At 37.8% G+C, this 16,416-nt stretch overlaps 1 protein-coding gene across 1 annotated transcript; it reads right to left on the reverse strand.

The window, feature by feature from the left end:
* Positions 1-1,570: 1,570 nt before the first annotated feature.
* On the reverse strand, positions 1,571-15,693 carry nlk1 (nemo-like kinase, type 1). Its single transcript, XM_084424869.1, has 12 exons — positions 15,408-15,693; positions 13,329-13,637; positions 12,977-13,106; positions 12,790-12,845; positions 10,827-10,933; positions 8,029-8,114; positions 7,736-7,945; positions 6,992-7,093; positions 6,788-6,874; positions 5,059-5,257; positions 4,860-4,953; positions 1,571-3,907 (listed from the first exon to the last, which is right to left on the reverse strand). The coding sequence occupies exons 2-12, from the start codon at positions 13,634-13,636 to the stop codon at positions 3,859-3,861; spliced, it is 1,428 nt and encodes a 475-aa protein (XP_084280995.1). The 5' UTR covers position 13,637; positions 15,408-15,693; the 3' UTR covers positions 1,571-3,858.
* Positions 15,694-16,416: the final 723 nt, after the last annotated feature.

The following is a 16,416-nucleotide window of genomic DNA, read 5'->3' on the forward strand; positions in this document are numbered from 1 at the left end:
GTTTCCAGCTTTCTTTGCAACAAATTATGTGCAAAAGGAAAGGTGATGTGACACAGTGGTAAACACGCCTCTGTCCCAACTTTTTTGGAGTGTGTTGCAATATTCAAAATCAAAATTAGTACAGCCTACAAAATACAATTAAGTTGGTCAGTGAAAACATTGGACATATTTTCTTTGTACACCTGTCATTTAAATAAAGGTTCAAGAGAATTAACAAATCACAGATTCTCGATTTAATTGCATTTTACAAAATGTCCCCAATTTTCTGGAAATGGGGTTGTACTTTTGTTAAAAGATAATAGTTTCTGACATGACAATGTTATGCAGCAAAAAACAATATCAGCTGAATGGGCAGTGTGTTTCACATTATAGCTGTAATTATATTTCTACTTTATGCAATATTCCTGATGGGAAAGATGGTTAGTGCTAAGTTCTCACCAGTTGTATGTGCATACGCCAAGTGGATTATTATTATTATTATTTTTATAAATAGAGTGCTAATGGAAAATGTCCTTTTATTTCCACCAGGCCCCTGGAGCCTAAAAGTCTCATTTGCCAAACATAATGCTTTTAGAAAATGTAGCTTTTAGCGCTTTTTATATTTGTAAAAGTCCCTTAAGTGATCCACAGAATTTTGCGAGGAAGACTGTGCACAAAATGGGCAGCACCTTTCTTTTTCTTTTTTCAAAATTGCTACACATTTTGTCAATATCCAATTTTACATCTCAGCTTTTTTCTATTCTTAACAATAGTTTTACTGGGTGGAAAACATGGCTGATTTTAGCAGTATAATCTCTCTTATATCTGTGCTGGAGACTCCTGCAATGTGTCAGCTACTCGTTTTTTTTTTTTTTTTTGTCTGAAAGACAATATGCATATGGAAATTATATGGAGATATAGTCACAACAAGGTATCCTAAGCAACATTTATAGTTACCTCAGGGACTTCAGAACATGTGAAATAAAGCTTGCGTATGTCCTTACAATCAAGTTTACCAGGTGCAGATTCTGACATAAATACGGTTTTACAAATCTAAAAACTTGTGTGTGTGTGTGTATATATACATTTAGGATGAAACATACACAAAGCATTTTATACATTAAGGCCCTTGGTCATAAATATATTATTTGTTGTAAGACTCTGGTAACTTGTGACCAGTTTCTGATATTTAAGTTTGTCATGTGAATCTATTCTAGAAAGTCTTCCTTGAACAGACATTGACAAATAACAATGTGTCATGATCAAGATTACAACTCAAGATTGAAAGATTTTTTAGAAGAACTTTTAAATCACTTAATTTTAAAGTCACAAATGAAACAGACAGATCTTTTCATCCGTATTGTGACGTAAATGTTTTTTTACATTACTAGGTCAAAACATAAAAAAAACATGCATAAATTAATCGTTCACAATAAGTCCTATAATACGCAATTAGAAAATAGATATGGAGAATTTTCATTTCATGCCAAAATAGTTGCAAAACCTCTTCAAAATCTTTGTAATTGAAATATCATAATTCTGTCCTTGAACTGGAATATAATTGTAATGACAAGCCAATAAGATGCAGAGGCAAGGTTTCCAGTGTCTGTCTCTTTAATGTCTATTTTATCCTAATCCACGTATCCTTTTTTTTTTTTTTCTTAAAAACTTCAAGTATTTGTTGGGAACACAAAAAGTCCAAAAACATATTTTCTTCTAAAATGCAAAGACAAAAAAAAAAAGAAAGAAAAGAAAACCTAATAAAACAGATAACAAGAAATAAAAACCATCTTAAAACAACTGTTCAATCATATTATCAAAGCCATAATAGTCATTAACACGAATACCAAGTTTTCAGTTTCATCTTAAAAATGTCTAACATCTATTATCTTACGACTAAAGGAAATTTACCATTTACTTAAAAAGTTCACTTTCTGCTTGGCAGTCAGTAAGACGACTAAACCAACCCACTGATCTTCATTCCGGTCACTATTTTGCTAGTTTTTCTACCAACACAATAGCAAAAGTGGTCATAAAAACACCAACTAAAAAAAAAAAAAAGAAAAAAAAAAAAGATTAAAACCAAAAACCTAAAAGAATTGGTCACAATACATGAAAACAAAACCTAAAAAGAACATGTTCCTATAATAAAATTAAATAGCAACAGCACATTTAAAAAGTTTCTAAAATAAAACAACTAATGCACTGCAATTTGCAAATCCAAGTGAAGTCCATACACACATGCATTGAGAGACATTATTGATGAGGAACAGCCTTGATGCATCCAATCGTGCCCTGCGCTTTTGTTGCCACCTGCTGGTAGGTGGCAAACACTTACAGTACTGGGCATTTGAGAATTCGGCCTTCTGCAATAAACCCAGAGAGCACCAACAATTGCTTGTATTCAGTAACTCTGCCTGGATCCACATCTACAGTGTCTACAGTCTAGTCCATATTGTATAATATGAAACCTGAGCTCTAGACGTGTTACTTTTACGAAGGAGTCAGGGAGGTATTACACAAACAGCAGCATTTCTCCAACAAGCATATAAGACTCACCCACCAGCCACCATCCCCACCAATCCCTCACTCTGAAGGAAAAAGAAAAGCAGATCGATTCAGAAACAATTCAGGAAGAGATTGCTGCCCAGTGGAGGAGCTCCACACACACACTTGACGTCATTCGGCTGCATTACAGTACATTTTTGATAAACGATTGGGTTCAGTCTATACACACACAAGCCCAGTGAACTGAGGGCTGGTTGAGGTAATGAAATATTCAAAATAGTACAACACTGCACATTCCCTAAACTCCCCGAAGCTGCGGTTTTTCAAAAAACACGCACGGACCACATGACTTGCTCATGCTGCCATGAAACCCACGCACCTGGTCCGCCTAACACAACACAGAAAAAGTTCGACAAGACAATAAATTAAAAATAGAAAATAAATAACATTCGATCTATCTTCTCTGCCTACAGAGCCTCGCCCAATCAGAAAGCAGGATACTGATATCAATCTCGTTTGGTCCTAGGAGGAGGGGCCGGAGGGGGGGGCGGGGGCTTTGGGAAGATGCTTCAGGCAGGAACAGCACAGTACCTACGTTCCTCAGATAAACACAAGACGCCATCACCCCTATACAGCATTCTAATACAACTCTAAAACTAATGCATTTGCTCAAGGATCGTTTGCACAGGATGCTTCATTAGAAATGTAGAGAGATTAGAAAGAAATCTGCACAATAAATCCCCCCCAAAAACTAAATAAAATGAAAATAATAACCGAAAGGAAAAACTATTGAGTGATAATGAACAGAAAGCATTCCGTTCAATGAGGAAACCGTAACTAAGAAAGAAGACTTTTGGAACTTTTGGTTACCAGAATTTTAAGAACCCAGAAAAGGAACACAGTGATAAAAGTCTATAGACAGAATTTGGAGATACGCCACAGTTAAAGATGGCCGCGGGGGTGATGCTATGGACTTGTGGGCACTGTCATCTCATCTGTTAGTGAAATCATGGTCAGCGCAGTCTCATCATTTGCATTATTCCAGATATCTGTATTGCACAACATTGACGTTGGCTCATTTAGTCAAAATTCAACAATCCATGAGATTTTCTTTTCTTTTTTTTTTTTGTGTGGAAAACACTATTTGCCATAATCTTTAAGCACATAGTCAGTATAAAACTGTTCTCAGCAGCATCAGAAGCATTATTCATCAGTGTTGTGAAAGTGGAACTGGAAAAATGTTTTTCTGAGAAATCCCCATGTTGACTCGGAAAGAGTGCTGAGAATGCGTTCAAAAGCATGTGATCCTTCAGTCATCTCCAATGCAAGCTTGCTCCTATGATCCACATTTCCCAGTGTACACCTCATTCCTCATCTCTCTTCTTTCCTTGATACTTTTGACGAATGCCAGGCTGTGGATCTGATACAGAAAGTAAGAAAAACAATGACTTGAGACAGCAAAAATATTTTTTGCTTTATTTATTCACCCTCATGTTGTTCCAAACCTGTAAGACTTTTGTCCATTTTCGAAACACAAATGAAGATATTTTAAATGAAATCTGAGAACCAATGAGGTTCATTCTCATGTTACGCAGCACGCCTGAGCTACTGCAAGAACCAATGAGGTTCATTCTCGTGTTACACAGCACGCCTGAGCTTCTGCAAGAACCAATGAGGTTCATTCTCATGTGACACAGCACGTCTGAGCTTCTGCAAGAACCAATGAGGTTCATTCTCATGTGACACAGCATGTTTGAGCTTCCGTAAGAACCAATGAGGTTCATTCTCATGTGACACAGCACGTCTGAGCTTCTGCAAGAACCAATGAGGTTCATTTGTCAAAAATCTTAATTTTTATTTTGAAGATGAATGAAAGTCTTACGGTTTTGGAATATGACGGTGAGTAAATGACAGAATTAAAATATTTGGGTGAACTAACCCAAACTACTACTACTACCTAATTTCATCATTATATAGATTTATACAAATATTTATTTGCATTTATATTTATTTTGCTGCTTTATTTATATTTAATGGTATCAACAACAGGCAACAACAATACATTATTAATATATATATATATATATATATATATATATATATACACACACACACACATATATATAAAATATAAACTATATAAAATACATTTATTTAAAATAATATTTGTTATAGAGACCACCCTGCTCTAGATATCAGTATTAACACCAGGCATTTAAAAATTCAACAATAACAACAATAAATCTTATAGCTAAGCAACTATCAAATGAACTACAAGAATGAGTAAATATTACATCTCCATATCATTGTTCATTTTGAGTGCATGTATTTGAAAAAGGTTTGTCACAAAAAACGCTTGTTCTTGCACTGACCTAATGAAGGTTTTGAAGGCTGCACTCTGGGGATTGATGCACAAAGGCACTCGTTTGCCTTGCTGGTGCTCTGTTATAAAACGATGGATGAGCTCTGAGATGAAGAGAGAAAACGGGTCATCAAAATAGGTGCTTCATGTCAAAAGAAGATGAAGTTTAATATTGTAACAAAGGGCCAGAGTGATAAAAAGAGAGTCACCTTTGCCCTGCCAGACCGAGTGCATGCTCTGCTCATAGTTGTGGCTGAAAGGTCGATCTGCAGGCGGCTCAAAGTCTCGGGTGTACACCCTCCCGCTGGGCACTGAGTAACAGCACTTACACATGCATGTGTGGTACCTCAGACGACCCTCATCCAAATACGGATGAGACAGAGCATCACTGCCCGTGATGCGCTTGACCTATGGATGGAGACACACAGAATAAGAATTATAACAACAACAACAACAACAACATACTACAAAATAATATAGAAAAAGAACTATCATTGTATATAAAAGAACATGAAGCTTGCACTACCATTCAAAAGTTTGAGGTCAGTAAGATTACAACTTATTCAGCAAGGACACATTAAATTGATCAAAAGAGACAATAAAGACATTTATAATGTCACAAAAGATTTCAGTTTCAAATAAATGCTGTTCTTTTGAACTTTCTATTCATCAAAAAATTCTGAAAAATATGCATCAGCGTCTCCTCAAAAATAGTAAGTAGCACGACTGTTTTCATCTAGAAATGTTTCTTTACAACCAAATCAGCGTATTAAAATTCAGCTTTGCCATCACAGAAATAAACCTCATTTTAAAATATATTGAAATGTACAGTATATAAATATTAATTGTAATAATAGTTCACAATATTACTGTTTTTACTGTATTTTTAATCAAATAAATGCAGCAAATGTAAACCTCATTTCATGTGAATCTTTCAACGACAAAAAATAAATAAATCTTACCGACTCTAAATATTTGGATCTTCGTATTTACTTGTAGCCTAAATATTAATATAGCCTACAGTCCTAATTAGATTTTTGAATCATACCAAGATGAAATGAGAAAGCCCGCTCATTTAAGAACGTGCATTTATTGCATGGACGGAGCAAGAACAATGTAAGTGTTTAAAATGCTTACGTAGCCTATAGCCTAGTTCAGTTGAAACCTTGACCTCTTTGGCTTGCTGTTAATGCGGTTACACTGAAGGAATGAGGCAAACTGTCTGCTTAAATAACAGGACTGAAATAAGCATGCGCGGTTTATCTTTTAATCATTTAGGGGCCATTCACATAGGATGCGTTTTGCAGGTCTAGTAACGCCTTAGTAACTTGTGAGTGCCTCGTTTTAGAAAGCCGTGTCATGCACGATACTCTGCAAAAGTATGGAAGCGAGATGAGAGCGCAACAGTCATTAATGTCTAGGGTGAAGTTTACATTAAAAATGATGAAAAAAATTGCGCAATGGAATGAAAAAACACATTCTCTGTGTTATTGAATTGCCCCTTTCCACACAATCTAAATTGCATTTATTGCTATACTGACTAACATTAGGCTTCCATCGCGTTTTCTTTCCAAATTATCACTGGACAGTAGAAAAGTGAAAATGTTAGCATTAAACTTAGTGAAAATAAGATAAAAATGGTCATGTAAGGGAGAGGTGTGTTATAAAATGTTAATATATTAATAAATATAGATCAAATTATTATATTTTTTATAACATTTATAATTAAATATAGTTATTAAGAATAACTCATCCCCAAAAACATCTAAACATTGGTCAGTGTGCTTCCTGCAGTTTTGTGAGCGTTAACCATTTATGGAAGAATGTGGAAGAATGTTATGACGCGTTTACTGACTAAAATGAACTATTATTTTAAGTGTAGGCTATCAAAAAATTACCCCAAAAAGATTTTAGTCAAAACGTATACATCATACTCACTGGATCAAAAACCAGCATGCGGCACAAAAGATGAACAGCTTCATGTGTTGCCCCATCCGACAACATGTACAGAACAGACAATGACGGCTAAGGGAGAGAAAGCACAAATTAAAGAATATGGAATATTGTATTTGATTTGAGGATTTTTTTTTAGTATTAAATATTTAAAGACTTATAAATCATTGTAAGACAGGGTTACAGAACTGGTTTGTGGGGTCCTCTAAGAATGTGTGCTCGAGCTCCTTCACACGCAGATGCCATGGCAGAAAGAGGAGGAGTCCCGAGAAGATCAGTGATCAGATCCAGCTGAGAGAAAAAGAGAGGAGAAACTGAGTGAGTAAACGTGAGTAAAAGACACTTTCATTAATACCGTTTTTCAAAATCGAATTAAGAAAACAATTTCATTTTAGCAAGGTTTTTAATTAATTTATTAAAGATGATTCTTTATTATACACTAACATTTAAAAGTATTTGGTGGGTACGATTTAAGTCTTTTATGCTCACCAAGGCTGCATTTATTTGATGAACAATTCAGTAAAACTGTAATATTGTGAAATAATTACAATTTAAAATACAAGTCTACTATTTGAATGTATTTTCAAATGTTTATCCCTGTAATGGCAAAGCTGAATTATCAGCATCATTACTCCCATCTTCAGTGTCACATGATCCTTAAAAAAAGCTGCTCAAGAAACATTTCTTATTATCAATGTTGAAAACAGTTACGCTGTTTGATATTTTTGTGTATATGTGATACTTCTTTCTTTTTTAAAGGATTTTTTTTGATGAGAAGGTTTAAAAGAACAGCTTTTTTTGAAACAGAAATCTTTTGTAACAAGGTGGAAGTCACTTTTGATCAATTTAATGCATCCTTTCAGATTAAAAGTATTTATTTAATATTTTAATGTTACGGGCCCCAAACTTTTGAATGGTAGTGTATGCCATTACCTGTTGTATGGGGCTCTGAGCCTGGAAAAGAATACGCCGGCCCAGCAACTCAGCGAAGATGCACCCAACAGACCAGACATCTATAGCTGAAGTGTAATGCTGGCATCCCATCAGAACCTCTGGAGCACGGTAATACTGCGTCACCACCTCCTGGGTCATGTGACGAGAAGGATCTGGCTCCTCCACTCGTGCCAGGCCAAAGTCACAAATCTAAATGAGAAGGAAAAGTGACATTTCTCATTTTGCCATTATTATTTGACGGAGTACATTTGAGCACATGTGCAGTGTGGTACCTTAAGCAGACAGTTGCTGTTGACCAGCAGGTTCCCTGGTTTGATGTCTCTGTGCAGAATGCCCGCAGAGTGCAGGTACTTCAGCCCTGAGAGAAAGAGAGAGGACACCTCATAAAGGACATGAACAGGAGGAACAATACTAACATATCACACAACATAAACACTACTACCGACTAAGAAAAATCAAGACTTCCTGCACTTGCCAATACAAACACCCATGTTTTTAAAGGTGCTGTGTATCCACTAGTTTGGTTGTACAAAACAAAAAATGGTGTCATGGATAAATGTGGAAGGCAGGCATGGAAAACAAATCCCCCTAAAAAAAAAAGAAAGAAAAAAAAGAAAGGAGGATCTGACTTTTTCATATGCAAAAGACCCCTAAAAGTTTTATTACTTCTTTATTACACACAAGAAAGTACAGTTATGTATTTATTTTTGCCATGCAAAATGCAAAAAACAACAACAGCAATAAAAACAACCTTTGCCATCACAGGAATAAATTATGTTTTTAAATTATATTAAAGTAGAAAACAGATGTTTTAAATTGTAATAGTCTTCATAATATTACGGATCCCTTTCAAAAGCTTCTCTCAATGCTGCGGTGAGTTAGCGCTTTGGGAACACCTTTGTGTGTGAACTTGGCAGCATCTGACGGTGAAGTTATTGGAATGAGTGCTCGTCAGAGGCTATAATTAGATGAGCCACAGGTACACCTTCAGGTATTCTTTGTCTTCAGACCTTACAAAGCCGTACCGTGTTTGTCACTCTTTGTTAGAAGTGCGCACTCGCCTTGCTCATTTCCAAGGGGCAGCACCACGATCGCATTGTGGGTGAGGAGTCTCTGTCTCTCTCTAAACTACTGTAACATGTAACATGTAAACATCTCTAAAATACTCTCAACATTCAGCATCCCCTCAACAGGAAATATTGAAACTGGTACCCCTGTCAGAGACCTTGGCAAAATGGATGCTACTGCTGGGTCTCTCTCCTTGGGTCCTAAAGAGAGTAGGAAAAGGTTACAAGATACAGTTTGCGATTGGTTCGTCATGATTGATTTCAAGGTCGCATATTTTCATATAGAAATACTGCCACAACACAGGAAGTTCTTGAGGTCTGCTTTAGGGGGTGAAGATTACCAATATCGGGTTCTTCCATTCGGCCTGGCCCTGTCACCCTGCACAAAGACAGAATGCATGGATGCAGCGCTGGCTCCTCTCTAACTCCTCTGCAACTCCAGGGCATCCACATTTTGAACTACATAGACGACTGGCTGATACTGGCCCAGTCTCAAGAGCTTGCACTTTGACATTGAGATGTCGTCCTAGCTCATCTTGTCTCTCTGGGGTTGAAGCGCTCTCTCTCCTGCCCAGAGGACGATGTACTTAGGAGTTGTATGGGACTCGGTCACAATACGGGCACGACTGTCACCCGCACGTATCGGGACCATGCTGAACACCCTAAGCAACATCAGGCCAGGTCAGGACCTTACTGTTCGTCAGTATCAGAGAATATTAGGTCTCATGGCAGTTGCGTCCACAGTGATGCCTACAGGCCTTTTGCACATGAGACCACTTCAGTTGTGGTTCAAAGCCAGGGAGTTTCATCCAAGGGCAAATAAGGGTTAGGTGCCGTGGGCTACGAACGGGCTATGTGGCCATAGCCGGGCTATGTGGCTCAGACCCCAATTCCTAGCCTTGGGTCCTAGCACTAGGTGCGTCTTGCCGTCGCAAAATGCTAACGACAGACGCCTCCCAGTCAGGCTGGGGAGCGGTCTTAAGATGGCCATCCAGCCCAAGAGACATGGAGGGAGTCATCATCTCGATTGGCACATCAACTGCCTCGAGTTGATGGCTGTATTTCTGGCCCTGAAGTACTTCCTCCAATAGCTCAGGGACTACCATGTCCTAGTGCGGGTGGACAACACTGCGGCAGTCACCAATACAAATCGCCAGGGAGGTCTGCGTTCGCGCCATCTGAACAGGCTAGTGCAGCTCTGGGCTCAGGTCGAGTTCCTGTCCCACAGAGCGATTTATATCCTTGGATATCTGAATGTGGGAGCAGATTTATTGTACAGACAAACTGTGCCAAATGGGGAATAAAAACTCCACCCAGAGGTAGTAAAACAAATCTGGGAAAGAATCTAAGAAGCAGAGTTGGACCTCCTCACCTCTCAAGAGGCACAATGTCCCCTCTACTTCTCTCTGAGTCTCCCAAAGTATCACCTCTCTGGTATTCTCGTTCCCAAAGTGCTAACTCAGCGCAATGAGAGAAGCTTTTGAAAGGGAACATCTTGGGTTAATTGACTGTAACCCTGTTCCCTGAGAAAGCGGGAACGAGATGCTGCGCTTCATTCCCGAGCTGAGGATATGCCCAGACTTCTCTTCAGACAAAGTGATACCTGAAGATGCACCTGTGGCACATCTAATTATACGCATTCCAATGACGTCACTGTCAGATGCTGCCAAGTTCCTTGGTGTGTTTGCACACATGCTTCTCAGCTGGTCACACACAAAGGTCACACACGTTTGCTTGACTCTCCCAGCAACGAGAGTCAAAATTGCCCCAAACAAGATTAACAGTTCAGTAGGAATTTGTTAACAAATTTTATTTTCAGAACATAAGATTAAAGTTTTCCAGGCCGATTACAAGTTCAAACATAATCCCGTTCTGCAACCCAGGCCCGCTCGCAAAACACACCAAGCTCTCATCCGTCCTGATTAAATACTCCTGATCCCCGAAAGAAAAAAAGAAAAAAAAGAATTATTATCCCAAAGTAACATATGCCGATGTGAACTCACCCCTGAGTATCTGGTAGAGGAACACCTTGATGTGATCGGTGGTGAGAGGCTGAGGGGAAACGATGACTTTATGTAGGTCACTCTGCATGAGCTCAGTGATCACGTATCTATACCACAGACTCAGTTAAGAACACAACTGACCCGCAAAACATCTACAGCCACAATAACAACATCTACTATGAGAACACAAGAGGGAAACTAGCAATGGGTAACCAAAAAAAGAAAATACCAGTATTTTTAGATTATCATTGCCATGTGAATCAAAAAAAAAAAAAAAATCTGTTAAAGTTCCTAATACAGTTAGTTTTCCAACTGGCAAATAAAACTGTGTTATTTACTCGCCAAAGCTAATTTTCACTTGCGTTTGGCACTTGCCATGGTGTTCATTTTGGAAACAAACCAGGATATTCATAAATTAATAAGTGCAAAAACACCTTCACATAATGCTACATTAGAGTTTAACATACTAGACAGTACAATTTGTATTAGAAGGGCAGGGCCTGACGCTTACTTTTTTTTTTACCAAGGAGCGCATGTGTTCGTAAGCTGAAAATTTTAGAAGCCCATTAAAAATAACTTTAAGGGAACAATGCAAATTTTTCAAATAATGTATTTTAGCTTAATAAGGGTATATGAGGAGACATTATAAGAAGAATACAAAAAGTACAGAAGGTTTTTAAATATTTTCGTAATATATTGAAGCTTTTATCATGGTAAGGTATTATCACGTATTGAATTAGGTTACAATAAAGTGCTGCCCTCCCAACAGGTTTAATAACTTTTTTTCTCAATATAAAAATACATTTTGCCAATTAGCCAAAGTCTTTAAATATTTAAGTATTTCTTGTGATGAACACCATAGTAAAAAAATCTGAATGGCTGTTTAAAACATTTAAATTCTGGTCAGAAACAAAAAGTAGCTGCTTTGTTTACAGGGGTAACGGTAAATATATTTTAGAGTTCACACACACACGTCTATTTTCAGTCGCAAATGCTCGAAGCGGTCGAGCCCTGTTATAAATGAATTTCCAACTCACAGATATACAAGTTACACTCTATATTAATACAGCAAGTAACTCTTTACACTGTATGTTCTGGTCTGCTATTACTCCATGTCTACGTTGCTTTGTTACCAATGTGAAAGTCTCCGTTTCCATCCACCTATTTTTAAGCGCATTTTGGGATATCGCATGAAAAAAAGCAGTATGGAAATGCCAAGATGTGCATAAATTCTAAAAAATAAAGAATTAAAAAATAAATAAACGTATGCACTCAATTAAGGCGCATACTTTTTTAAAATCCGGTAAGCCATGTGCTTAAACTACAATGGAAACACATTTACCCAATAAATCCTTCAATGCACAACAAAAACTCACATGGCTTTGCCTCAACAGTGGATGTGATTGGATAACTGGACTAACCAGTGGACCAATTTCATTGCACAGTATCTCAAATGTGGGTTTGATCATTCTGAAATGCCTGAGCCAAAAGTCTGTCATCAAAATGATTTGGCATAATGACCTTCATGAAGCCTCACACGTTTGCATTCCCAAACACCAGGCATCCAAACGTAAGATAACATGAGAGCGTTTATTGCGTTTTGTCTGTGCGCACTGAGGCGGAAGTAATTTATGATGTAGGAAAAAATAGCCACAGTGGCTTCCCCGATTGCAGCAACTTCCATTTTTATTTAAAGATATTTTGCACCAATTTCCAAGGAAGTGACGGTTCTGTTCTCTTGAACACAATGTTTTATGTGATATTCCAAATTTGCAACTTTGGATGGAAACATAGCTAGTGATAGTATAAGACTATACAAGTTGGAACATAGTGTCACCCACTACTAACAGAAACAAATAAATTACTTAATCCCCTTATTACATAGGCATTTATAATAAATAATACAGAGAAAATAAGTTTCAGATGGGAACCGATTTAGGTAAAATGTGGGTATGAAGGATACATCTCCTCAAAGCAGTCGATTTGTGGAGGTTGGAGAATGTCAAGGGCAGACAGCACCTGCCAAAGCAAATTCCCATCATTACAAAAAAACATGCAATCAAATTCTAAAACTCTGCAAAAACACACACACACCCACTCAGCAATCAATCAATGCATGCATGATTCCCTTTTCAGCCCGCAAAACTTACGTTGTCATGTTTAAAGAAACACAGCATCCGGAGTTCCCTGAACACACGTTTGCAGGAGACCAGGTTCTGGAAGACATTCGGCATTTTCTTCAGAGCCACCTTACGCCCATCCCGAGGGTCCGTCACAGACCTACCAAAGCAATGCAACAGGGCAACCAGATGTTAACATTATTGAAGAAAATGTGAGTGTGTAATATATAAAACCACTGTTCAAAAGTTTGGGGTCAATAAGATTTTAAGTTACATTTTAAAATGTATTAAAATATAATAGAAACTTCTTTCAAAAACGGTAGAGAGCCTACATGGGCAGAGTCATCAGAAATGTGTGTGTTGGGATGACAGCAGGACTTACCAGACCACCCCAAATGCACCATAACCGATAGGTCGATCAGGCTCCATTTCAGCAGGACTTGGAACCTCACTTGCTGGGTTACTGTGAGGTTGCGGGATGGCCGCCCCTCCGCCTGCGCTGCCCCCGAGAGACGCCGGGTGTCTAGGAGTCCCAGCTGGAGCGTTGGGTCCAGTGGGATTTGGTGTTGCACAGAGGCCCGTTGAGGTAGTGCCGGTCGTGGCGTTGACACAAAAATACTTGTGGCCTAAGTCTGATCCAGGGAACAAGTTACCACACACTGTCGGCCGAGTGGATCCATGGAACGCCATCCTACATTAGAACAAACACGGGTGAGAAAGTCAAGTGATGGCCCACCAAAAAATTTAAATTCTGTCATAATTTACTCACCCTCGCATTGTTCCAAAACTGTATGCATTTCCTTCTTCTCTTGAACACAAATTATGATATTTTGAAGAATGTTAAGCAGTTTTGGTTCCCAGTGACTTTGCATTTTTTGTCCATACAACAGTCAACGGAAACAGAAACTGTTTGGGTTACCAACGTTCTTCAAAATGTTTTATTTTGTTCTCCAGAGGAAAGTCAGTCATACGGTTTTACATAAACATGAGGGCGATACTGAGTCAGTGACAGAATTTTCATTTTTGGGTGAACTATCGCTTTAAATTGATTATGTACACTCTCAACAGTGGGTTAATAAAATTAAAAATGTCTAAATTATTCTGAATTTCTAAGTGACATATTACTGACAACAAAAAACTAAAATTTGTTATTTACTCATATAGTTAAAAAAAAATGTATGGAATACAAATGGAACAAAATAGCCATTATTAACTGAAAATCTTCACATCCACTAGAGCTTACGAATCTTATTCATGTCAAATATGTTGCCATTCAACACATTGCTACATCAGTTCTCATGTTTCTCATAATATATGGGGTGGAACATGACATTCAAAATGCAGGGGGAGTTTCTCCCCAGTGAATTATGCTTTGTAATTTTGCTTGTTCTTTACACACAAGTTGGCAGATGCCTTCAGAAGACTTGGAATATAGCAAATGAGTTGTATGGACCACTTTTATGGTGTGTTTTTGGGCTTGCCATTCATAGTCGCATACAACTTCATCATGACATGATGAGTGTAAGTAATGATTGAATACTTTTGGAAATATTAAGCTTAAGTGTATGTATCATACAAATGTAACTGTTTTTTTTTTTTTCAACATCATTGTTTGAACAGTCTTGATGGCAATACAGTAGTATGTAAGTACATTAAGGTAAAGGCTTCCTCAACAATTAACCAGCCCAAAATGAATTAGGTTACAGTTAACTATAAATAAAACATTAAATATAAACAAATTGTCAAATATTAGGCAACACAAACAAGTTGTCTCTTAGAGCCAGCGTTCAGTTACAGTGCAGCCGCATTGCAACAGCGCAGGTCACTCAGAAACATTACTAGACCAACTGCATGCCAAAGGTTGATGTACTTTAATCATGTGCTCGGTCGGTGGCCTGACAGAACCCTTATCGGCTATATCAGTTTAAATAGCCTGCAAAAAAAATAAGAAAACGAACTTGCAACATGTCTGAAAAGTTAACATCAGTTTGGTTCCTCATCTTTGTTCGCATGGTGCTCTTTTTCCTCTATATATCCAAGCTAACAAGCTACACTGCAATCACACAACTCGTTACAAGGTTAATATTTAAGCTGCTATAAGCCATTCCACACACCACAGAAGTCTGCCAACACATATCTCAATCTTCTATTTGTTTAGTTTAGTTTAATGTCATTTTCAAGCTAGTTAACTCTAATGATAATGTAGCTAACACGACCTCACCAGCTGTTAACGTTAACGTTACCTCTGGCTAGCTGGCTAATTAATCTGCTCCGTGACCTATATCTGATGTTTATATGCACACATTATGCATTCAGAGCGAAAATAATAACATAAAGTGAATACAACCCCTCCTAGTGCATAAAGAAAGGGAAACGCGAACTGTAACTCGTGATGAAGGCTGGTAATGTAGGTTTATTGGCTACAGTTGTTTGTAAAGTTAGCTTTAGCACAGCGGCTAACCTCTCGGAGCTGATGGCAGCGGCAGCGGAGCTCAAATCTTCATGACGGATGTTGCGGATCGCAGCGCTCGCCCTGCATTTCTACTCGCTTTAAATCTTCTGCTCCTGCTGATCTCAAACCTCAACTGTCTCGCCGTGTTCCTCTCTCTCTGGTCTGGAAATCAGCTGTTGGAAATAGCGGTAGTGAGGGAGAAGGAGGAGTTGAGAGAGGGGGATGGAGTGAAAGAAAAGAGGGATGAGTGTATGGGGGAAGGGAGGACCACCGGTGTAAACAATGCGAGAGACGCAGTTTAACCGTTCAGTCTTGTCTTGTGTTAATAATACACTCACTTACACGATTAGGGTACAAATTATAGAGTAGTAGCTTTTAAAAAAAAAGCTTTTCCTTTTAAGATTGATGATAGGAGGTGCTTAACCTTCAGAACATAATTGTCATTGGTTTTACCTGAATTTGAGACTGTCTAAATAATACAGTTTAATACCCCTATTTGTGTGATGCTATAGATATGTTGTTGTTGCAAATTTTTTTTTGCAATAATTTGGGTAACAGGCTCGAAGGGTTAAGCTTGATGAACACAGTTACTACAATTTGTATAAAAACTGGGAAATATTATTTGCATGTGTTCTTGCCATGCTACAATGCCCCAATATTTAATAAAGTAATAAAACATGTTTATAATTTTCTATGTGTTACATGCAATTTAGTAATTTCCTATTATGTTAATAATTGTTCTTAAAATATTAATCCCCTGGTTTCACAGTCAAGCTTTAAGACTAAACTGCATGTTTGGGCTGTTGTAACTGAAAGCAACTTGCACTGACAGATCTTAAAATGCACACCAGTAATGTTTTTTATTTTTTATAAGGCACTAGAAAAGCTACTTAAATGTCCTAATTGAACTAAGGCCTAATCCTGGCCTAATCCTTAGCCTTGATTTTCATTTTGCACCTTTTATATTGTATTTTACATAGCAATGCTGTAAAGGCTTTGACAATATGAATATTTGCCA

Source organism: Rutilus rutilus, assembly GCF_951802725.1.
Source record: "Rutilus rutilus genome assembly, chromosome: 1".
NCBI lineage: Eukaryota > Metazoa > Chordata > Actinopteri > Cypriniformes > Leuciscidae > Rutilus > Rutilus rutilus.